The sequence below is a fragment of the Pristis pectinata genome, chromosome 2, assembly GCF_009764475.1.
Source record: "Pristis pectinata isolate sPriPec2 chromosome 2, sPriPec2.1.pri, whole genome shotgun sequence".
Classification (NCBI taxonomy): Eukaryota; Metazoa; Chordata; class Chondrichthyes; order Rhinopristiformes; family Pristidae; genus Pristis; species Pristis pectinata.
Window position 1 is genome coordinate 107,933,723 of NC_067406.1, and position 25,281 is coordinate 107,959,003.

At 39.9% G+C, this 25,281-nt stretch overlaps 1 protein-coding gene across 3 annotated transcripts in view; it reads right to left on the reverse strand.

The window, feature by feature from the left end:
* Positions 1–25,281, reverse strand: part of fstl5 (follistatin-like 5) — a 576,645-nt gene that overhangs the window by 38,753 nt on the left and 512,611 nt on the right. For 2 of the 3 annotated variants that reach the window (XM_052010317.1, XM_052010320.1), the window contains exons 11-13: positions 20,053–20,079; positions 19,320–19,438; positions 10,617–10,766 (exon numbers count right to left, since the gene is read on the reverse strand). In XM_052010317.1, coding sequence (XP_051866277.1) covers positions 10,617–10,766; positions 19,320–19,438; positions 20,053–20,079 — 296 coding nt within the window. The remainder of the gene's footprint in view (positions 1–10,616; positions 10,767–19,319; positions 19,439–20,052; positions 20,080–25,281) is intronic. The other variant, XM_052010319.1, reaches the window with a different exon arrangement.

The window sequence follows — 25,281 nt, forward strand, 5'->3', positions numbered from 1 at the left end:
AGGCGAAGCTTGTGTTTGAATGTGCTTGGAGGGAGAGTTCCAAGTTATCATCAACTCATTTATTTCAGCATATGAGAGGATGAGCCTTAAACTCAACACCTGCAAGACAAAGGTTCTCAACAATCTGCTCCCCCTGTACAATACTGACCTCTGACAATAAAGGTCAATGCAAAACCCTGGAAAATATAGACCACCTCTCATATCTCATGAGCCAACTCTCAGAAAAAGCATATATTAAGGATGAAATTTGCTCTCAATGCACCAGTACGGCCCTCAGTTCAATGAGGAACAGAATGTTTGATGATCAAAACCTCAGACCTGTCACAAAGTTTATGATCCATAAGGCAGCATTGATCCCTGTTCTCCCATATATGTTTCTGAGTTTTGCACTACCTACTACCTGTTGTAGGTAGTGTAGGTAGTGCAATGTTGCTTCTGCAAATCCTCTGAATTCCCTGCAAGTTATGCAAACCAACACAAATGTCTTCTCCTTTGTCATCCCCAGTATTGAGGCTCTAGTTACAGTCAGTCAATTCCATTGGGCAGGCCATGTTGTTTGCATGACCAAAACTAGACTCCCTAAATAGACATGTTATTCCAAGTTTTGTCAATGGGAAGAGATCACTAGGCGAACAGGGAAAATGATTCAAGGATATGCGTGAACTCTCTTTGAAAAGTTGCAATATTCCCACTGAATCCCTGGCCGATGACCAAGCAAAGTAGAGAAGGAGCATTCAGGATGGTAATGAGAACCTCAAATCCATGCATCAGGAGTACACAAAAGTTCCGTATAAGTGGCAGAAGTTTGCTTTATTCACAACTATGATCCCCTGCCCCATCGGGCACTTCTTGCCCCATCTGTGGAAGAGTCTGTAGTTCCCAAGTTGCCCTTATCAGTCTCCTCAAAGCCACAAACCTGGAGTGGAATCAAGTTACCCTCAGTCTCAAGGGACAGTCAAAGATGAAGTAACCTGGAATGAAAATCTCAGATTTCATCAACCTACATGTGGTCCCAAATTTTACTTTATGTTTTATTGTTTATGCAAACTGGATCACTTAGTGCATAAAAACAATTTGTTACATAGTCTAATATCGACACACTTTAATTTTGATTCAGACTCCACATTATTAGTTATAATCTCCAATTTGGTAGCATCTGGAAATTGTAACATCATACTTCTAATCTCTGAATCAAAATTGTTTTTGTCAATGGTGAATGATTGTGGTCCTAACACAGATTTTTACAAGTTTGTACTACTCCATGTCAGTTTAAGAAATTTCCCTTTGTTTTTGTGTCTATGTTTTGTAGTTAGCTTTCAGCCAATTCTGCTTCTTTCTCCCTGTCTTGAGTTATGTCTGCAACACTTTGACAGAGCCCTTCTTGAAATTCCAGGCATTCCACAAGACTGAATCATTCTTTGCCTACATTTTCTGTCACTACATTCAGGAGACAAGGGCCAAAGAAATTGGAACACTGGGAAGAAGCAATATTATATTTTTTGATATATGTTCTCCGGACTTCCTGATTACCTCTGTTACCCCATACTGTTTACTTCTGTTGAGATCAATTCAATTTGCTTAGAATCCAGCTCTGAAACTCTTTAAAGCTAGTCCTCTGATAGGCTGAAAATTTTTGTGTACTAATTATTCGCACTGATTAGCCTATCTGTCTTGAAATTCTGTGTGCTTGTTGCAAATGTGTTTCAGGCTTTCAATGGATAATTGGGTTCAATTCCTCTTGTCAGTCCTGTAATTGTTCTCCATCCTAATTTTCTAAAATGAAGCAGTGCCTTAAGCTGCTTTTTTCTTACAAACAATAATTGAATACACAGAGTGACTCTGTTATTCAAACTTCACTTACTTATTTATTAATCAGAAAACCTGTATTAAGTTCTGAGACTTCAGGAAAAGGGCTCACTATGATGAAGTGCTTTTGACACAAATTTTAAAGGCATGAAATTAGGAAAAGTCTGTATTATGGGATTTTAATTCCATCAACATTTAAAAGCCAAACATTAGCCATTTCACAATGAGGGCAACTTTGCTGAAAGATATTCACGGTAGTATAGCAGTTAGTGTAACGCTATTACAGTGCCAATGACTGGGGTTCAATTCCCGCTGCTGTCTGTAAAGAGTTTGTACATTCTCCCCATGTCTGCATGGGTTTCCTCCAGGTGCTCCAGTTTCCTCCCACATTCCAAAGATGTACGGGTTAGAAGCTGTGGGCATGCTGTGTTGGCGCCGGAAGTATGGCGACACTTGCGGGCTGCCCCCAGCACATTTTACGCAAAGAGGCATTTCACTGTGTGTTTCGACATACATGTGACCAATAATGAAATCTTATCTTATTATGGATGACTATCATTAATATAATTTATTAGTGAGGAACATATAGGTACTCAGTTTTAGAAGCAATCAGATGCCCATGTGTGGGAATATTTGTGCAATGGTGACTACAACGTATCTTAATTCAATTCCAATTGTGGTTGAAGCTAAAGTTAGTTCCAGATGTTAGAAGGTTAAAATTTGCAAAGGTCTTGAGGGGAATGAGCAACAGAAAGAAAGATGGTCATAGAATGTAGAAACATTCTGAAGCAAAGAACAGCCATGTCCATTCCTGAGATTAAATAATGGGTGGATTATGGAGAAAAACTGAAGTAACTAACTAGTCATTGTAGATGTAACCAATAAACATTGTTACGACTAAAGCAAGTAGCAGTGAAAAATGTTGAATAGGATGTGCTATCTCCTGTTCGGCTAAGTGCAATGACGGTCATTATTTGCACGTGAGTAAGATTGGTGAGGTACAAGATAATTTTTCCTAAATACAGAATGAAATGCAGTGAGAACGATGCTGGACAGGAAACATACCTATTACTAGATCTGAGCTTGGAGACCACAAAAGCAAAGAACTTCAGCTGCAGGACTAAGGCAAGAGTAGTGACAGACAATGTTATGGAGGTGTAGTAGGTCATCTTTACAATGGAAGAATATAGGGGAGGGAAAAATATTTACCGTTAAATAGGATTCCAAGGTCTGAACACTGTGGCTATTCAGGATTATGGAACAGGTGGCAAGGGTATGGAGTTTACGGTCACACCTGAAGATGATAGCTTTGATCTTGTCAGTGTTCAATTAGAACAAAATTAAAGCTCATCCATGACTGGATGTTAGTCAAACAGTTACATGACAGAGAACGGCTGAGAAGACTGGAGGACTGGAGAGATGAAGAGCTCAGTGTCATGACCAGCCATGTTTTTGCTTGAAGAAAAAATCTGCAGATGCTGGATATTGGAAACAAAAATAGAAACACTCAGAAGATTGCACAACATCTATGGAGAGAAAGACAGAGGTAATGTTTCAGGTGAATGAGTCTTCATCAGTTTTGATGCCATCAGAACGTTGTTGGGAAATGAGGCAGTGGAGGGACTGATTCCTTGGAAAATCCAGAGGGAATTGAGCAGGAATACAAAAATAAGCCAAATCATGGGGTACACAGTGGCAATGATTGGATATGGCAGAATCTATCTAAGAAAATGTAGCCACAGAGCTTGACAATGTAGGGAAGATGTTAAAAAAATACAAAATGGTGACTGACTAAATCAAATTGAATGTAAACATTGGATGGTGTACCATGGCCATTGTCACAAGAGATGCCCTTCAATAATAGAAACTGCTAACACAGTGGCAAAATAAAAATGGAGAAATGGATAATGTTAGCAAAGACAATTGTTTCTTTTAGCTACTTTAGGAGCTAAAGTGAAAAAGGGATGCCGAGGGCCATTGAACTATTTCTCAGGGTGGACTCAAATGAACAAATTGAATACGGCAAAGGTTTTAAGTTGCTACTTTGCCACAATCTCAACTTCAGTAGACCTTCCTCATTTTTGATTAATGCAAAGCTCAGTTGACACAAAAGTTGTAAATGTCAAAGTAGATGCTTCCTGCTAAAGAATGCGGGATATCAAATTAGACGAGTTTGCATGTCATGATGTGCATTCACCCTACAATGATCCAAGAGCTGGGAGGTATGTTAAGTGGGCTGCTTATTAAACAGCTCATTAGATTGAAGGATTCTTCCAAGGGTCTGGCAGGAGGATAATGTACCAATATTCAAAAAGAGCAGTGAATTAGAAACAAGAAATTATAGGCCTATTAGCTTGACTATGGTTATAGGCAATTTGTTAGAATGGATCATTAGCATTATTCTGTATCACCCACCTTGAAAGAAGGGTTATTGCTGAATCTCAACATGGCTTCTGTTGGATTCTCTGAAAAGATTTCAAGGTTGGTAAATGAGAGTCATTTGGTTTGACAACATGCCACACAAAAGGCTAATTATAAGTTGGCACTCTCAAAGATACGAGGGCAGATTGAGGAGCTGCATTCCCACAGTGAGAATTGGCAATTATCAGACTGCAAAATTTGTCTCTGCAGCAGCTGACCTTGGATGCTGAAGTCACTGATTTGCAGTGAACTTGTGAAATGCTTGTGGGTATTTCTGTAGTGAAATTTTCACTGGCCTCCATATTTGGAGACATGGGGTGGTGTGCCCAATACTCAGGCATGCTGGGTACGTGCAGTATCTGCAGATCATAATGTCAGTCAGTATGCAGCACTGTTTTGAGAGTAGCACAGCCAATGTAATCAAGCTCATGCCATGTTTCCAACTTGCATTGATAACCTAGTATTTGGTAGCAAGAAGCTTATGCCATGTTTCCAACTTGCGTTGATAACCCAGTGTTTGGTAGCAAGAAGAAACCTGCCTCCCTAAATTCTACACTCTAAACACCTGCATTATTTCAAGGGATGGTCAATTATTTGCATTTATTGGTGATTTAGTCAAAGAAGACAGGCTGGAGGCTTATTTCAAAGCTTTTAATTGCATACATTGATCCACGTTGCAGAAGTAAGTGAGTCTATGTTTACTACAAGATTCAAGAGAATTCTTTTGCTCCTGGATTTTGATGTTCTACTTTGTAGCATGAAGTGAAAGCTGAAGAGAAGATGCGAGGAGCACAGCAACCCGCCAAAGAGGGAGGAGGTTGAATGAGAGAAGACTTTGCAGTTGGCAGTTTAATACAGCAGCAAAGAGAAATGCCTTGGGAAACTCCACCATGAGGGAGCTGCTAACTGAGATCAGCCACTTGCCCCAGTGAAATGTAAGTGAGACTTGGAATGTTGCTAAGTGGGCTGGGTGTGATGGGGCATATGAAAGGCAAGTCCATGTCACTGACCTACCAATCATCTCAAACAATCAGTGGGAGTGGTGCAGGCGAGTAACCTATAACACTCCTGGTGCCCCTGATGGGAGATAGCACTTGAAGATGCAGTGACCTCAGCAAATGTCTCTTTCATTTTACCGTGTGCCCAGAAGGTTTCTGACCCCTGCACGTAGAAGAGCTCCCTCCACCCCTTCAACACCAGTGCCTCCAGAGTCAAGCAAAATTGGTGTGTTCACCCTCCCCAATGATCGGTCATGTCTACAAGCAAGCTTCGAAGTTCTTTGGAAAGATTTCCAACCCCAGTTGCAGACACACAGCACCTCCCCTTTAAGAGGCAGAGAAACAGCTTTAATTGGTGCTTACTCACTGGAATTGTTGCAAGAATTGTTGCGAGAAAAATTGACCCATGCTTAAGCACAGGAGTGCTTCTTAACGTGTGCCTGGCCCTGAATCCCAGTCCTGTGATACTGACCTCCACAATTATCTCCTCCAACTGCCATATGTCTGCTAGGCTCCTGGCATCCTGTGAAATGAGATGTCTGGTCTACATTTAGCATGACTAGTATGTTTACAGATGACACCAAAACTGGCAGTATAGTGAAAAGTGAAGAAGGGTGTCTAAGGTGACAACAGTATCTTGGTCAACTGGGAAAGTGGGCAAGGGAATAGCTGATAGAATTTAACTTAGACAAGTGCAAAGTGACGCATTTTGGAAAGTTAAGTCAGGCCAGGACATATGTAGTGAATGGTAGGGCCCTGGGGAATGTTATCGAACAGAGAAACATTGCGGTACAAGCATATGTTTCCTTAAAGTCAGGACACAGGTAGACAGAGACGTGAAGAAGGCTTATGTTATGCTTACCTCTATCAACTGAGCTACTGAGTAGAAAATTTGGTAAGTTGTATTACACTTGTAAAATTGTTGGTTTGGCCGCAGTTGGAGTATCGTGTGCACTTCTGGCTACCATGTGACAGGAAGGAGTGATTAAGCTCGAGAAAGTGCGGGGAAGATTCATGGGAATGTTGCTGAGACTGAGAGCTAGAGTTATAAGGAGAGACTGGATAGGCTGGGACTGTTTTCCCTGGAGAGAAGGAGGCTAAGGGATGACTTTATAGAGATTTATAAAATTATGAAAGGCATCGATACGGTATATACCTGCAGTCTTCTTCAACCAGATGGTGGTGAATCTGTGGAATTCATTGCGATGGAGGGCTGTGGGGGCCAAGTCATTGGGAGTATTTAAGGCAGAGATTGATAGGTTATTTATTGGTAAGGGGGTTAAGGGTTAAGGGGAGAAGGCGGGAGAATGGGGTTGAGAAAAAAATCAGCCACGATTGAATGGCAGAGCAGACTCGATGGGCTGAATGGCCTAATTCTGCTCCTATATCTTATCTTATGGTCTTTTTCCCCAGGGTGGAGGAGTCTAAAACTGGAGGGCATATGTTTAAGGTGAAAGGGGGAGGATTTAAAGGGAATCTGAGGGGCATATTTTTCACACATAGGGCAGTATGTATATGGAACAAGCTGCCAGAGGAAGTGATAGAGCCAGGTACAATTACAATGCTTAAAAGACAATTGGACAGGTAAGTGGAGAGGAAAGGTTTAGAGGGATATAGGCCAAATGGGATTAGTGTAGATAGAGATCTTGGTTGGCATGGACAAGTTGAGCCAAAGGACCTGTATAACTCTATGAATCGACTTTTTATAGAACATAGTGTGGCGACTCACCGTCTAGTCGGGCGAACCGGCTCGGCAGTCGGGTCGCGCGGCGTCGGAGCGACGAGGCCCAAGATGGCAGCGGGCCTCGTCTTTCCGAGCGACGGGGAGAACCCGCGCACGGGAAAGTCCTGATGACGTAGGACTTACGTCATTGCCGGTTTTTTGGGCGGGAGTTTTTCTCCCTTAAAGGGCCCGCACAAGGCGGGAAAATAAACCATTTTCTGTTTGGCAATCCTCCGAGTAGAGTCTGTTTTATTCCGCGGTAGCAACCGCTACAATAGAACATAGAAAAGTACAGCACAGAACAAGCCCTTTGGCCCACAATTAGCCGACATAGCTAATCCCTTCTACCTACAGAATGCCCATATCTCTCCATTTTCCTCTCATTCATGTGCCCATCCAAGCCCCTCTTAAAAGCCACCAATGAATCTGTCTCCCACCTTATCAGGCAACACATTCCAGGCACCCACCACTCTCTGAGTAAAAAACGTACCCCTGACATCTGTTCTGATCCTACCCCCCCTCACCTTAAATGCATGCCCTCTGGTATTGGATCGCTCAACAATGGGAAAAAGATATCTTCTCAGTGCCCTCCAGTTCAGGGTCTGAGATCCTCACTACTCACTCTCTCCTATGTTGCAGTATTCCTTGCTACTCTTTGGTCCTCTTCAGTTGCAGGGCACCCGTGTTGGAATGCAGTTCCCTATTCAAGATACAGACAAGCTACTACTGGAACCACCGCTCATGTCATGGCCTCTGATGATGCTAGACTCAAACACACGTGCCTAGAAACTCCAGTGCACCTTTCAGGGTGTTAAAGTGGCACAGACACGTTGGGACAGTGACAATTGTCCCACTGCACCAGATTTCATTTTTATCCAAATCCTGAGGCCAGGGACAAAGCGATCCTGCCAACGAGCAGACAGTCAAAGCCATTTCGCAGAACGCCTCATCACTAGAACTCACAAACAAGCACCAAAACCTCACTTGGTTGGGCAATTAAAGGAGCAGTGCCCCTCAGATCCGTCTACACTGCAGAAGTCTCACTTGCAATGCACACTGCCCTTGAGGTGGCTGTGGTATGGAAGACTTGGAAAAGGATGCAAAAATATTTGTCAAAGTTTGTCCCGATCAGCTATGTAACAGAGGACGCTCTGATCTACGTTCTCTTCCCAGGGGCACATACTGAGACAAATATCAACTGCTGCTGGAAGATAAACTCGATGAATGATGCACTTTGGTCTGCCAGAAACGTATTGGTCTTCCAGTACAAGTTTCTTAAGTGTATGCGGCTGACTGGCACATGTTAAGGGATGCAATGAAGCTTGGTGCTGCCATCACAAAGGCTTTGAGGAGAAGGACTATTGTCTAGGGTCCTGCCTCCACTGGACACTGAGGGGCTGGGCCTGTGTAACAGCCTCTCAAATACTGCATAGGTGAAGAGGAAAAATAAGTGGGGTTGATGCATTGTAATGGTATATATTAATTTGATAGTACATTGAATGTAGAGAAAGGTATGAACTGATTGTATTATATTATCTGCATACATTTTTTATGAATAAAGTATATGTTTAAAATAAAAACAAAATGCCTAATAGGTTTTTAAAATTAAGAAGTATTTTGAGAGACATAGGGAGACACAGCATGGAAACAGGCCCTTTGGCCCATCATCTCCATGCTGACCATCAACCACCAGCTTACATTAATCGACCCCGACTCATTTTATTCTCCCCACATTTCCATCAACACCATACCCCCCTCCCCCCAGTTCTACCACTTACTTGCACACAGGTGGAAATTTACAGCGGCCAATTAACCTTCCAACCTGCACATCTTTTGGGATATAGGAGGAACTTGGAGCATCCTGGGGGAACCCACGGGGTCACAGAGAGCATGTGCAAACTCCACACAGACAGCACCTGAGGTCAGGATTGAACCCAGAGCTGTGAGGAAGCAGCTCTACCTGCTGTGACAGTACACCAGTATACGGAGACAGAGTGTTTTTATTTCTGAAGAAGAATAAAATATGTAAGACAGTGACTTATAAAATTCAAACAGAGAATTCTTTAGAATTAAAATTAAATTGGTTATGAAGAATTAGGGGATGTGAGCATAAATTACATGACACAGAGCTAAGTTTGTTCAGGCAGCATCAATGGAGGGAAATGGATAGGTGATGCTTCCAGCACTTTGTGTATTGCTCCAGATTCCAGCATCTGCAGTCTCTTGTGCCTCCAGAGCTAAGTTAGAGGTTACACACTATTATGATGCTGGAAAAGTATTGTTATTCCTTCATGGCACTGGGATAAAATCCTGGAATTTTTTAAGATAGGTAGATAGATATCTGTACATTGAAACACACAGTGACATGCAATTTTGCATTGACTACTGTATAGTCAGTCCAGATGAAGGATATTGACCTGAAACATCGACTCTCCATTTCCCTCCGCAGATACTGCCTGACCCGCTGAGTTCCTCCAGCAACTCACACAAAATGCTGGAGGAACTCAGCAGGTCAGGCAGCATCTATGGAGGGAAATAAACATTCGACATTCGGGTCGAGATCCTTCATCAGGACTGGACTGATGTACTTCTGAGTTCCTTCAGCAGTTTATTTTTTGCTCCATGAACTGTAATGATAAGCTTCTTGGTCAGCCTTCTGATATTGGCCCGAAGTTTAAGAGGAGCAATTTCTCTATTGTAGATCTCCTTTCCGAAACATAATTAGATTCAACAGTCTTCATCTCTGATTTGCCCCCTTTTTATTTCCTCCGATTACAGAGAAAGGGTGGGATGTTCCAACAACATTTTCCCCAGTGATTTCCCAGTAGGGATGTCAAACCAATTTTTACCTCCCTTCCAGAAGTATGTTCTCAGCATGAACTGGGCTCCAGTGAATGGCTTCTGGTAATGGTAAGAATCTGAAAGCTCAGTTAGATACCCTAACTAAATTTCACAGTCTAAATCATTCTGGACTTTAATCTATTGTTCCTAACTCTGCTGTTCTGTCCATCTAACCTCCTGAAGGGATTGCCACTGGATCATAGAATTGACACCGAGGCTTTCCCATGGTGACACATTCAGAAATCTTGCAAAGTGGCAGTGCTATTTCAATGACAAAATTAACCTGTATAAAATAAACGAGCTAATAACCTTGTTAAAAGATTTGCATAGCAATAAAATCCAGATGCATTAACCACTGTATCAAAAGAACATACAGGGAAAATATAATGCACCAATCACATCATTACCATATATTTAAACTAATTACACTCCAAATGGAACAAAAAGAGAAAAAGTTTGAAGTTCATTATAATCATGCAGCAGAGTGTTATGTATTTACAAATAATTATAAAATAGAAAACAACTTTACAAATTTCTGGGTTTCTGCAGATGGTTCTTATGAATAAGCAAATCCCTCCGTCATATCTGGTGAGCTCAAAAGTCATGCTTACTTGATATTCCAAGTACACCTTACATATTATTAAATGAAAGAGAATCAAAATCAACACAATTACATTTTAATCAATCGTGAAAAAAACAATTAATTTCATGCAAATAAGTGTACTATAAAGTTGGCACTGTAAACCATATTTATGCTTTAAAGGTTACAAAAGAGCTTTTGGTCACCACAACCAAGTAACAAGCTGAACAATGTATTAAAAGTGTACCTGCACTGCTTTCTGGGACTGAATGTCAACAATCAGCACTCTGTTCAGTTTTGGCTGCGTCACGTAGATGTACTTGTCTTTGACGTTCACAGCAGTAGCCCAAACGCATCGCTGGACAGCATCACTCTCAGCTTTAGGGCAGACTTCATCCTAAGCAAAAATGCAGGGGATAAATTTCTTCAGTTACCAACAAAGATCACAGTGAGGTGAAATTAGTCTCAATTCCTTGGCACAAACAAAGACATTGATGTAGTCTATGATGAAGTTTAAAAAATGCTTCAGAAAATATTAACAGCCACACTTTGATACCCTTGCAAGAATTCAGATTTCAGGAATAAAATCCATATCATCAGTATTGTGTGATAAATAATATTTATTACAGGCAGCAATCTAAGTTGAACTTTAATCAGCTAAAATATTGGGGAGATGTGTAGTGTTCTAGAATTGTGTCATAATTCTGTAATGTTTGACAATAACTGACAAAGGGCCATGCTGTGTTAATATATAGCTGGCCTTTGAGCTTCAGGAGGCCTCAGAGTTCTGCATAGGCTTGGTAAAACTCAGAAGAATGAGACATTGTGAAGCTTAGGTACCACTACAAATGATCGTCTTCCTTGCTGCAGGACTCATTATTGAGCTCAGCAGCAGGGTGGTATCTCAATAAAAAAAGTGTCTGGATACATTTCATACCAACGATAGTTTGTGCAGGAATGGTGACCTCATTTGTCTGGCAGGCATCACTGACCCCGTGGGAATAGCAAGTGCAGATAAATGCTTCACTTGTTTTACTTTATTTTAATGTTTTATTTGTTGGTGTTTTAATGTGCTTTTATTTAAATTCAATTTAATGCTTTTTAATGTCTCCAACTAGAAGGCACATATCAAAATCATTAAAAAGCCTTCTGATGTTTTTGACAGCTGGTGAGTTGTCAACAGCTGTCTGGGTGTTCTGGGGTTCGGGCCTCACAATATACTGACTGACACCTACTCATTTCCTGGAGCCTTGCTGGATGCTGGTTGGGTGTGGAGGGGCAGATTATTCAGTCCAGTGCTTCCTGGAAAAGTGGGTTGGCAGGGGCTGTGAACAAAAGGTCTAGGCAACAGGCTGGGTCCAGGATAATAGGGCCTTTTACTAGTTCAGATTATCTGGCCGCTATCCCATTGCTATTTGCAGGATTTCCTGTGTGCAAACTGGGTTCTGTGTTTTCTGTATTATAATAATGATCATTCACAAATTATGTTGGGATGTACAGAGACTGTGTAAGGTGATACATAAATGTAAGCTCTTTCTTTGTATTAATTAATGAAGCGTATGTGGCAGTAACACGAAGAAACGGGAAACAGGTCTGAGTAAAATTCTAACCTTGGTACAATTATATATTCCATTTGATGTACCATGTCAAAGATTATATCTTTAAATTTTTATTCTTACTGTAAATTTGTATCTCAGGCTGAGATAGATTAGGAAAGGATGAGATGATAAGTCATAGGAGGCTCCCATGGCCTAAAGACCACCATAATCCAGATGCACAAATAGAACAATCATAAATAATGAAAAATGTGTTGACCTAAGTTACTGCTCTAAGTAATTGTTACCGCAGAGTAGAGAGAGCATAGAATAACAACTCTGGAGATATAAAGCTAAGAAGTAATGTTTGAGTGATGCACCCCATTATTCATCTCCCTTTCCCGCATGTGTTGACTGACAACTAAGTACATTCCAATTGTTTTTAATTCTGTGCAGGATATGGTATTTGTCATTTTCAAATTCTACTGAAAATTGAGTTTAAAGGCAGGGATTGACTTTTCAGACACCATCATGTTTGAAATTACTCTGATGGGCTAAGAGTACCATATTTATAAGGGGTCAGATTGTCAGGCTATTAAAATGTTCAATGTTCTTTGCTGAAGAAAACATTATGACTTAAATACTAAATATAAACAATGGTTTGAAGAAAAATCATACTGCAAAACTGCTAATTGACCATAAGAAAAATAATATTGACTAATCTACCACTATTTGTTCAGACAATTTGTTAGAAAAGGCTGATATGTTATTTTAATCACATTTAGTTAAACATTAGCGCAATAGAACAATCATAACTAAAAAAAACTAAGCTTATTGCTCTGAGTAATTATCATCACAGAGCAGCCACTATTATCCCTTTCTTGCAAGCATTGACTGACAAGTATGTACATTCCATGTATATTCCAATTTTCTAATGAACAATCGACCAGTTATTAAAGACCATAAGTACAGGGGTTATGGATGACCTGACTTCTGGAAATCCAACTCTACGTAAATGCTCCCAAACATTTTTAAAGCATTTTTCAAGATAATAATAACAAAATGTTTCATGGTGTTCATTAATGCCTGAATATAGTATATATTCCCTTAGTTTAATTATGAGTAGTATTAGGGTGAATATTTGATGAAATGAAAGAATTATAGCAAGTATGTGTAGAATGATACGATATGGGTTAGCATAGAAAGTTTCTGACTTGAGAAATCGGCTTTTGGTGAGTTCTCAGGAGCAGAACCCTTACGTAACCCAGGGACTGACTGTATTAATTATTTGTATTAATATTATCTTGATCATGAATGTGGTTTCTTTATATTTTATAGGGGTATGCATACCAATAAGAAAATCTTCCTTTGAGCTCATGGCAGTTGATGAAATGGATACTTAAACTTCAAAGGCTAAAAATTATTTTGCATAGCACAGCACTTAATTTGTTATGCTTTCACAAACAGGAGACCTGTTTGATAGATTTGTCAGCCGGTTCAACATTGGGCTGAACTTGGCATTTCTATGGAAGTTAAGGTGATGCATTGATCAATGTGCAGAATTTGAGGGGTACAGGTGGCAAAGGCAATGCCCGCAAATCAAACATGTGGTGTGTAGTTTGTTGGTGACCACAAGGGCACTTGTCATTGTGATGGTCTCAGTGGTACAAGTTTGAGAAGCAGTGACTCATTGCAAGTCCAGAAGTGCCTCTTTGTGGTGCAGCCCAGTAAAACCTGATTGACCGATTACAGGATCAGAGATTATATGGGTTTATCGTTTACTGCTTGTGCTGTCTATTGAATACACCATTGAAAAAGCAAGAAAAAGTTAACTATTTTGGAAAGTGTGCAGCAGATAAGACACCTTCTGGTGAGGAATTGAGATTCTGTCAGTTGGAGTATCTCCCAGAACACTGGTAGTACTGAATTATCACCGTCTGCTCAGTAAGTCTTTTTCAGAGTTCTTCAGGGGGTATATAGTTGGAGAGTTGGAAGGATGGGAGACAAAGTTGCTGAAGACTGAAAACCAAAGAACATTGTGCCTGACACAAGTGATCGTACCATCAAATGTGGTGCTCACTAGTTTACTGAGATATTTGCTGGACCTGACAGAAGCACAGATTCCCAGTTAACACAATGCGAGGGCAGATAGATGTTTCATGGAAATGATGGGATCGTGCTTTACCACACGAAGATAGCAGTTCTATATGTGGCTGTGGGATGTGAAGGCTTTGCCTGTTAGATGATGTGTCTCCATAGCTTACATCAGAGGTGGTCTGGAAGAGGGAGAGGGGTGTAGGATTGAGGTTGGTTGGCGGGGGTGGGGGGGATCACTCAAGTCTTGGATAAACAATTGTCGTGACATCATCAGCCTCATGACAGACAGGTTGTGGAGTTTGCACAAAATGGTGATGAAGCGTCCAACCTTCTCTGGAGTGTACTGCAAGATGTCCCTGGATTGGCTCTGGAATCTCATCTTCGGAACCCCAACAGCATTCTCCGTTAATCTGTAGTGGCTCAACTGCATCTGCTGGAGTCCAGAACGTGCCAAGAAGCCAAGGAAGAACAACCACCCAGAACCATGACAAGGTGGCAGAAATACCAGCAGACACCATGGAGTGCCTGGGAATAAAGGAATCATGCAAATCTCCTGGAGACATGGAAATGGCCATGAAATATTTCATTTCATGGTCACAATTGTAGATTTGGGGAAGGAAAGCCCTTGCAGTTCATGTAAGGAGATCAAAGCACCACATGTGCCATCAATCACTTTCTGAAGCTTTGGGAAACCTGCAATCCTTGAATATCCAGGTGCCTGCAGCAACCTGCAGGTTCCTCACCAGGAGAAGGAGATGCAGTCCAGTCTTCTTGAATACAGTGATAATTGGTGTCCCTAATGCAACAGTGAGCCACAAGCTGCACTACTGGCATAAATTAACAACCACTGCTAAGTCCAGGGTAACATTACCCTCAAGTCAACAGGTAATATAGTCCAGGCACAGGTGTTTGCTCGGAGTTCTGCTAGCAGAAAGTAACAGATCTCTATTATCACTGCCTATGAAAGGCAAAATGTCCATACACAATGTTCCTTGAAAAGCTGAAGGTAAGAATCCTGCATACTCTCTCCCTTAGCATCCTCAGCCTTGTCTGCTTTGCCCAGGATCCCTCTCTTCTAGCTCCCTCAGAAACTGATAGTTGAACTAATAATTTTGTCCCTAGCCTAAAGCTTTGTAAGCCATTTGTATTAAAGTTTATGGAACCAAGGCCCATGTATAGCGATTAGATACAGAACAGATATTATCTCGTAGAATGATGGAACAGGCTCAGGTCTGAACAGCACATTCTTGTCTCTATTCCGCTACTTCAATTCTTCTTTAAGATCAGCAATTTGTATGCTGTAAGTTCAATGGAGTTTTCAATTTGTTGCCAAATACTTATCTAACAGCATGCAACTCTGTTGGGTAGAACTTTGAATCTAAAGAGCCAAATAAATGATGACTGTCATATTAACTGTGCTTGGTGAGAAAAACAAACACATAGAACAAGAATGAATTGCAAAACATCAGGTGTATTATGTACAAAGACGGCGAAATACACTATGATGCAATCAAACAACACTTGAAAACTGAAGTTATATGTAAAACAGCAGCCATTATCTTGATTTTTTTCTCCTTCTTGCCAAGCTTCAATATGGTATTCAGTTTTCACAATCAATGAGCTATCTACCAGGGAAAAGATGCACAGCTGCCAACATAATAATATTGGAAAGATTCTATCAAATCCACTTCTTATTCTGCAGTCTGGAACAAAGTCCTCAATCACTTCAAGTGATTTTTCTTTCAGAACAGTGGCACATTTATAAGATTGTAAAATATAAATTGTACCATAAATCTTAGTGAAGTTGTGACCACAAATAAATCTCAAAAATGTAAGAAATGGAGTGACATATTAATCTAAAAAAATCAATCTCTGAAAATATATTCCATAAGCTATGTCGAATGAGAATTGGATTACATCAAGAAAATAAGAAATATATAAAAAAAACTAGTTCTCTAAATGGTGACAGTGAGTGGGCAGAATAATAATGTTCATATGAACCATTTTGAATTTAAAAAAGTGAAAAAAAGAACAAATTTGAATAAAGTAAGACAATATAGGATGATTTTGTGGAAGGTGAAGAATGTTTTTCTCCATTTAGCCTACTTAACCATATTTCCTTGATATCATTTCTGATCTCAAATCCTATTTATTGTAAAGAACCTTTCCAGTTCCTATCGATACAAGTTGTACTCATGCCCATTACAGTAAACCAATATACTTAGCATCCTTTAAAGAGTAATTTCTTCTGAATATTTCATAATTTTAACATCTCTATAATGTTCTGTCTCAAATTATATTTACTTAGATTGATATCCTAAAGTGAATTTCACATTTTCAAGAATGAAAGGTCAGGATCACCAATCTTTCGTCACACACTATTGCCTTCAATTCTTGAGCAACCATGCATGTACTCTTTGCCCATTTGCCCATGACCGCTGGCCAAATTTCAAATCCTTGAAAAGATCCAAGACAATTAACTGTTCTTCTCAGTGCACTTAACTGTCATTAAATGCCTGCTGAAGACTAAAAAACTTCAAGATCACATTGTTATATTCAATGTATAATACTAGCATTGTGAGAAACCCTCTTCCCAATCATCAACATCAAATCATTTTTGTGCACTCGCATGGAAAACATAACAAACAGGTAGGAACAAAGAAATAGAAGCAGTAGGCCCCATGGCCTGAACCATCCAATAGGATCATGGTTGATCTGATTTTGGTCTCAAATCCATCTTCCTTCCTGTTCCCCATAACTTTTGACTCTCCCATAGTCCAAGATCTGTCCTTCTTTTCCTTTAATATGTTAAATTCAACTGGAATAGAGAATGCCACATATTAATGACTGTGAGTTTCCCACACAAGGAGAAATATCTTCTCAGCGTCCACCAGTAAAGCCCTCTGATTTTTTTTATGTTTCTAGGAAAATCACCTCTTATTCTTCTAAACAACAATGTGTATAGACTTAATCTACTTTATTGTTCCTTATAAAACAATTGCATCATTCCAGGAATTAACCCAGCGAACCAGCTCTCATCTGTCTTCCATAAAAAAATCTCTCCTTAAACTATGTGCAGTACTCCTCTCCCCAATAACCTGTACAGCTGTAGTAAGCCCTTACTACTTTTATTTTATGTCCTCTTTGCAATAATGTCCAACATTCCAGTGCTGTACCTGTTTGCTGGCATTCATTTTCATGTATGAGGTCACCCAGATCCATCCCTCGGTAGTCTCTCCCAATTTAAATAATATTCTGCTTTTCTGTTCTTCCTACCAATATGGATAACCTTGCATTTCCCTACAACATACCCCACCTGCCAAATTTTTGCCCACTCACTTGGTCTATCAATATCACTTGTATCCATCTCAGTTTGTTTTCCCATTTAACTTTGTAATGTCAGCAAATCTGGCTACAGCACACAAGGTCCTTTATAGGGTTATAGAGTCACGTGACTGTGGAAACAGGACCTTTGGCCCATTGAGTCTGTACTGACTATTAATCACTCATTTCCACTAATCCTACTCTAATCCCATTTTATTGTCACACCTAAATGTAGATTGTAGAGGTCCTTGAGGAAGTTTACAAATTAAAGCTTTCCAATTTGAAAATGCTTCACTTATCCTGATGCTTCATTTTCAGTTGGTTAATCAGTACTCTGTCCATGCCATATTCTTATAAATGAGAAGTAGAGACTGGGGTATTTATAGACAGAATTCAAGAACTTAAAGCCCTGGCAGCTGAAAACAGGATTGCCAAAGATGCCACAATTAAGATACCAAAGCAGTCAGAATTTGAGGAACACAAATATCTTGGCTGTTAATGATAGGGATGGCAAGACCACGAATTAATGCGAGCCAGTGTCAGTTAGTCATCTTGGGGATAATGGATGATCACCACACCATATATGATTTGAGGCATGCAGGATAACTGAATTTTAAAAACTAAGTCACATGGTGCCCTGTAGAACATGGAAACATTCATTCCCAAAGCATGCATGTTTGAAAACAAGAACCAAGATTGGAAATTCCACTGGCTACTTAGCCAGTGTTACACCCTTGTGCTGATCCAGTGATTGGCATACTTCAATGACATCATTTCATGTGTAATGTTCCTTCTGGAATGTTGTGCAGGAACATGGCCCATGTCGTTGTGGGAACAACCATGAGTTGACTGTTAGTGGTCACATATGGAACAACAGGGTTTTATTATCCCGGTATGGGAAGGTCTCCCGTGTAAGTAAGTTCCTCTGCTTACCCTTGTATCCAGGCTTGACCACACATGAAACTGTCTCCCATTCACTGATTCTCAATCACCCACCAATCCCCTTCTCCCTCCGCAAAATGAATCCCTGGTCTCCCCCGAGTCCCAATTCATAACCCATACCCAAGATGCTGATCCTACCCCCAGTTCCCATCAATTATTTCCCAGCCCCTGAGACCCTGATCACTGAACTCTACCCCTCTTGTACCCCACAATCACAATGCAAACTCTGGTGCACCTCTCATTGAAGTCAATCTATCATGAGTACCCAACAGCCCTTGCTGCCAAGAATCACTATCACTGTCATTTAACTTGGCCCTGATGCTCCTAGATCCAGCTGCTCCTAGGAACATGACACTCTCTGACAGTCATATCAAGTGGCAAAATGTACAATATCTTTTGGGTCACTCCGAGGTCCAGAAGACTTGATGCTAATCAAATGTTATGATGACAGGTCCATGATGTAATTGATTATAGGCCCATCACTTACTCTGTTTGTACCCTGTTATAATGGCTTTCGTTTGTGTCCAAGCCATTGGGCTTACTCTGTTTTTCTTGCAGGCAATTCCATTCACGCATTACTTTACTGTCTTCTGATGTAGCCTGAAAAGTCACATCATTGTGACAACGATAGCAATGGTTTGAAAAGTCAGCCCATTGAAGCAAATTTACTGTATATCCATTACAAACTGGTCTTACCAGCGATGTCCACAATACAAGAATGAATTAAAAAAATGCATCATTATTACCCCATAATGCTATGTGTTCATTCTATAAATACAATGCTTCAGTTCTTGAAAGGACCATGCATGAAAATAAAAAGACAATGCAATTTCTGGGTTATTCAAGGAATAAAAACAATGTTACAACTGGATGGGACAAGAATTAGAAAGTGGTAGCAGATACAGATCTATCATGGTGGTTGTTTCGGTTTCAAGACACAGTAAATCATGAGCTAGAGTTAGCAACATTGTAGGAACTGGTGACATTCTTTGACAGTGCTGCATAAATCAATAGATCAATCTAACTGACTGCAATTACACAAAGACAGTTACCTGATACCCTAGGACTTTCTCTGAAGGCTTAATGTGCCTCTGAATCTCACATTCAATTGGCTGAATCACCTTGATTCCATCTTCATAAAATATATAGAACATGTTTCCTACTCCCAGTCCTAGTGAAAAACAAAACATTAAAAGCAAGATTAAAGACATAAAATGAAACATTGCAAGTACAGAAAATGGAAATTTGAACAAATAAAGCTGGAAGTGCACATTCAGTCAGTCAGCAGGAGAAAAGGAAAGGTCATTTAACATTTCCACTGGGGCTTCCTTCAGAACTATTTTGAGGAAGATCCCTTCGCGATTAACAATGTATTTTCTTTCAGAAACTGGCTGACCAGCTGCACACTTCCTTTGTTCCTTATTTTTTATAGCAGTATAAATTTTAGTTTAAAAGTAACATATACTAGGAACAGATAAAATATATAATTTTTACAGTGGTTCAATGTGACCCAGGTAAATGATAATCTGTAGCACTGGTGTAAGCAATTAAACATTCTCCTGAGAATTTTATAGCTCTACTGCTTTTAATGATCAGCAGTTATGTACTTGCTATTACAAAACGTCCCAAGGGCACTTTACTATTTACTAACAGTATTTATTTAAAAGTTTGGATGGAAACATTCATAACAATAGTTTTAATGATAAATCAATTTTTAACAATTACTCCAGTAATGGAAAGCTGACAAGTACATAAACACTACAAGACAAGAACTTGCTTCAGTACCTTCCTCTCGCCACAGTATGTTTGCAACTGCAGCATCAAGAAAACAGAGAGAGCCAGAGTGTGATTAAACAGCTGCAAAAATATTAATTTCAACAACAAGCCAAAATGTCACAACTGACAATGTTAGACAGCAATGCAATTTTTAACAAGAAAGACAGAAATAAGTCATGCACAAAGTGTTCACAAAATGTTCCAATATGTTTCCAATGGTGGGAACGTCCCTGGAGAATGAAAATGATCTTGCGACTTTAAGCTACTAGAAAGCAGATAAGTACGGTAGCCACTGTTTTAATTATCATTATTCCTTGAAAAACTGCAAATGTAAGACAACCTATCATTTCATTTCTGTTAACTTACTTTAACCTTTGTTTAAATATTATCAGATCAAAAGCATAAACAATTTCATCCAAATTTCATGAAGTCTCTCAGAAAAAAATTGAAATATTCCATGTACAATGGTCCAAAATAATCCCAACCAGCATTCAGTTTTGATTACAACAATAGAGTTTAAATACAATTTAAATTATCCCAATTATGGTTATTTTAATGGCCCAGTACGTATATGTCATAGAGTGATAGATCTGAACTACTGACGAGTTCTCATGGAGTCATGAAGGAATGCCAATCTTAGTCGATAGATGTGCTGAATAGCACTTCAGTACTTCAGATTCAAAGAGGTCAATAGCTGACTGCAGTAAATTACTTTTAATAGTGATTTTGTGATGTAATTATAGGATCCTCACTACTTACAGTGTCTTTACCCAAGACTTGGATGGTCATAGACTGCACAATATGAAGATATTTTGAAGAAATTGTTTGATGTGAAAGGGAAAACAGCTTTTGAAGCAGTGGGGCAGGATTGGGAGTTCTATTTTGATCAGATGAGACAGTGAGGCCAAAAATGATGGAGAATGTGAAAGGATGGAGCAATGATTTCTAGTTAAACTTGAAAGACATAAAGAAAAATCTAGCTTCAAAAAATTAAAATAGACAAGAATTTCCATGGGGCAGGAGTCCTAACCTTCTGATGTACAGGATCATCAACAAGATTATCTTAAATCCCAAAGAAAAGGCCTTAATATGTTTTTGCACTGTTTTGGGGGGGGTGACTGACAATTTTAAAGCAAACATTTGTTGAGATATTGTGAGTATCCTCACAAACATTACTGACAGCAGTCTCAGATATGAACAAGAAAATGTAACTCAGGAATACAGAATTTACTCTTTCAGTTAATTTCGCTAGAAATTCTGCTCACACAACTTAACACTCAATTTCTCCACAAATCAAAAGCTGAAACATTTTTATTTCATTAATTCAAGACATGAAGCTCACACGTTGTAGTAATTTCCATCAATATGGATTGAAAGGAATGGACTTAATGAAGTCTATTCAGTGACAGTGACAAACAGTAAAAGAAGAGGTTGTAGCAGCCCGGACCCGCAGGACTCGAACCGCCATTGGCGGCCGCAGGGGCATGCGCAGGAGCGCGATGCGAATTAACTGTGACGCGGACTAATCGTGGGGCGGGCCTTCCGGCGGGGACCGCACGTCACGTACGCCGGAGAGGCTCTCGGTTACTTTAGCGTGCACGCGTGCGCTTTGTTTCAGTCAGTAAAGTGTGCTCCAGTCCAGCCGCCGGTCTCTGCGTTTTCTTTCCTGCCACGCACTGCGTTCGGCTACAAGGTCATTCCATTGGAATCTACTCCAATGAATTGTCCCAAAAATTTGGGCGATGTCATAGTTATTATTTTAGCCAAAGTAACAATAGATTTGAAAAGTACTATCTTAACCCTCATTATAGATAAAAAATAAAAGTATTAAGAAAATCTTAATTGCGGTCAATATTTGCCAGTGAACTAGTCTCTAAGTACTGCTGTTAGTCACAATGTTTCCATCTATGCTTGTCTCTGAATACTAAAATGCATTCTCAGGAACAAAATCACTGTTTTTGTCATCTACAAGTTTTCTCATGATTTTTGGATATATTCTTAGTGCTTAAAAGAAGTACAGCACACCTTTGTGCGGGAAAAAAGTCATAGCATCATAGAATAGTTACAGCCCACAAAGGATATCACTTGGCCCAATGTGATCATGCCAGCTCTCTACCAGAGCAGTTCTCTAGTTACTGCCACTGACCCTTTCTGTCTAAGTCCAGTCTGATAAATTTATTGCAACAAATAAACTGCTGGAGGAATAGGGATTCCAGCATCTGCAGTCTCTTGTGTCTCCTGATAAATTTATTGTTAAATTGAATTAAATACTTATTACATTTGCAGCTATAATTACTGTAATGAGAGGTTGAATCAAGGATTTACAAATACTTCAGACTGAATGGATTAAAATGGCCTTGTGTTTAAATTGAACTAATATTCTGGCTTCAGGCAGCGTTTCTTTCACCCACCATGTCCAGCTAAATAAATAGTAGATGCTTAAACTTGCTTAAGGGTGGCTCATAATTCTCCTGACAAATTGTGCCCAATGATTGGAAATTAGTTTCAGATGCATGCAGCAGCTGATCCACAACAATGTGCTGCCTGGATCTTGTTGGTAAATAGTATTTTAATTCTTTTATAATTCATTTAAACAGAGCAAGCCTGGGACTCCAGTGCATGTGATTCGAATGTATAAGACCCACACTGGCTGACAGATTCAGAACATCAGATCTGTCTGTTTGGCCTGCACAGGATCCAAGACCCCATTCACTTCACTGGGGATTGTTGGGCTGCAGATAAATGTTAAAGTGCATTAGCTATTTACTTCATGTTTCATGACATTTGAATGTCCCAGGCCACTGGAATCTGGGATGGTTCAGAACAATATCTGGCTTCAATTTCAAGCAGAGGACCTGTGTCAATAAGATTTGGCTGAAGTATTCTGTAGTAAGATTTAGTAAACTGGCACTTTCCATATTTAGATAAGAATAGGATTACCTAGGATATATAGTGCAGTGATAGGTCGGCGTTTATGCTTTGCTTAAACCTGCTTGACTCATCTACATCCATCTGCATAACCTTTTAGTTCTTCTCCTTCAGCTTACAGCTTGAAAATAATTCATACTCTTCTTTTTATCCAAATACCACCCTCCTGCATTATCTTAAAGGGCTTCAACATGTCCTAATGTTAATTACAAGAGCAGAGTGATGGAGCAGGGAAGGGCCTGGGCAGATGGGCAAGTTTCGTCTCTCTTCCTCCTTTAATGTCTGTAACGGAGAGGTGTACACAACCAAAATCATCAGACAGCTGTTCTATGAATTTACTTCAGCCTATCTGCCATTCTGACTTTTGAGTGGATTAATTAGGACCAAATGGTGTAGTTAAGACCTCAATATTATTTTCTCTATCTGGGTAGCAATTGCTCGCTCCTGAAATAGCTACAAATCTTGTGCATTGATGCAACAAAATGGAAAAAAAAATTTTCAATTTTATTTAAGGAGTTCTTAGTTACAGCAAGGTTAAGCTTGGAGCAGGTCTGGAAATAATTTTTACTGCAGTCGCTTGTGAACTTCAAACCTTAAATTCGTCCATCATTTAATACCTTTGATTATGAGGGGCTGCAAAGTTTCCCTTGCCACTTAAAATTTCTGTTCCATTTCACTCCAGGACAATCCGTCGTTAAGTTGATGTTACGCATATCAAAATCAGCTACCCCACCAGATCTTTCAAATTCTCATTATTCAAGGTTGTAAGTTCTGTTTTGTAAAAATTCTATAACATAGTACAGTGGTTGTGTGTGCCACACAAGATAATTTCTATGGAGAGCTTTTAATTAAGGAAAACTTTGGGCTTACCATGTAGATTGCAAAGTTTGTAATGTTCTTTCCAGATTCTCCTTGTGTCTGACATGTTAATGCAAGGAGGCACCCAGAGACCAATGCCACATTCAACATTTTAATCCATGCATGCATGGCCAATGATCAGTGGAAACCACTACAGAAGTGGTTTACACAGCACAGACGCAGTCTATTTTATTGTCATTTATTATTATTTAAAGGAAACCTGTCTAAACATTCATCCTGACTTAGCCCTTCCCAACACTCTCTAACATATTGCGACCCTACACTCCCACCCAGTCATGATCTTGACCCATGCCTGAACCTGATCACAGCCCTCTGAAACCAGTTACAACCCCACTCCTTGTCCTACACCAGGCAATCAGGATGTCCCATCCTGATGTTACTACCTGACTCTTGAAGGCATGAGTGTGCTGTCAAAGGTTGTCAGGGCATTCTGTGGGTGCTACCATCTCATGGGACACCTTGCAATTCAGAGATCAGGTCACTTGGTCCTCTGCATCTGTGAGAGATAAGACTGGGCAGGCAGGCACTGTGGGTCTAGCAGGATCTATGGGAGTGGGGTTGTGATCAGGTTCAAGCATGGGTCAACTGTGGGAGTGGAGGGGTCACAATATGTTAGAGAGTGCCAATTGTATCATTGAATCTTTCAAAAAATGTGGCAAGGCATTGGCTGATAATTGACTATAGTAACTGTTGGCAAAAGGTTCTAATAGTCTTTTGATAAAAATACTCTCAAATAAGAATTAAGAGAAAAGCAAAAGCACCAATTTAAGTGCTTAATGCCTTGTGAGGTGGTGTTCTCTTTTGGGGTTCTCTTGAGTCCAAGTCGATTGACCTTAACAAAGGGTACATTTCAAAATCTCTCTGCCACATTCAGAACAATGGATACAACAGAGGGGTGAACCCATTAGGTGTTGCCCTACCTCTGGTTGGTAAAATTGTAGTAAAAAGACATCGAGGCAACATATTTCCTTATTATTCATACACTTAATAACTCAGTTGGAAAATCCCTTTTAATATTTTCCCACGTCAATAGGTATTGTATTGGCATTTTACCTTTAATGAAGAGGGCTTTCTATTACATGCTGCTGTGTCATAAGCTAATGTTTTATTGTACAATGTGCATCTTAGCTTGTTTATGCACTTACTGTTGCTGGTATCCCTAAATGGCAGAGGTTTTGTTATTTCCGTGATCACATGTCAGTGCCTTATGCTGTTTCTTTGTACGTTGGCCCCATTCTCATTCCGCTGAAAATATGCTTGCGGTGGTATATTACATACTTTCTGGCACTTCCAAGTGCTTGTCAATGAACTCAGCTGCAAGATTTTGTTCTAACAACGGCACAGCTTGGATTTGTGTTATTAATCCCTAGTTTACTGCCACAGTTTCCTGTCAGAGTTAGGGGATCATTATTACACCTGTACCGAAATCGC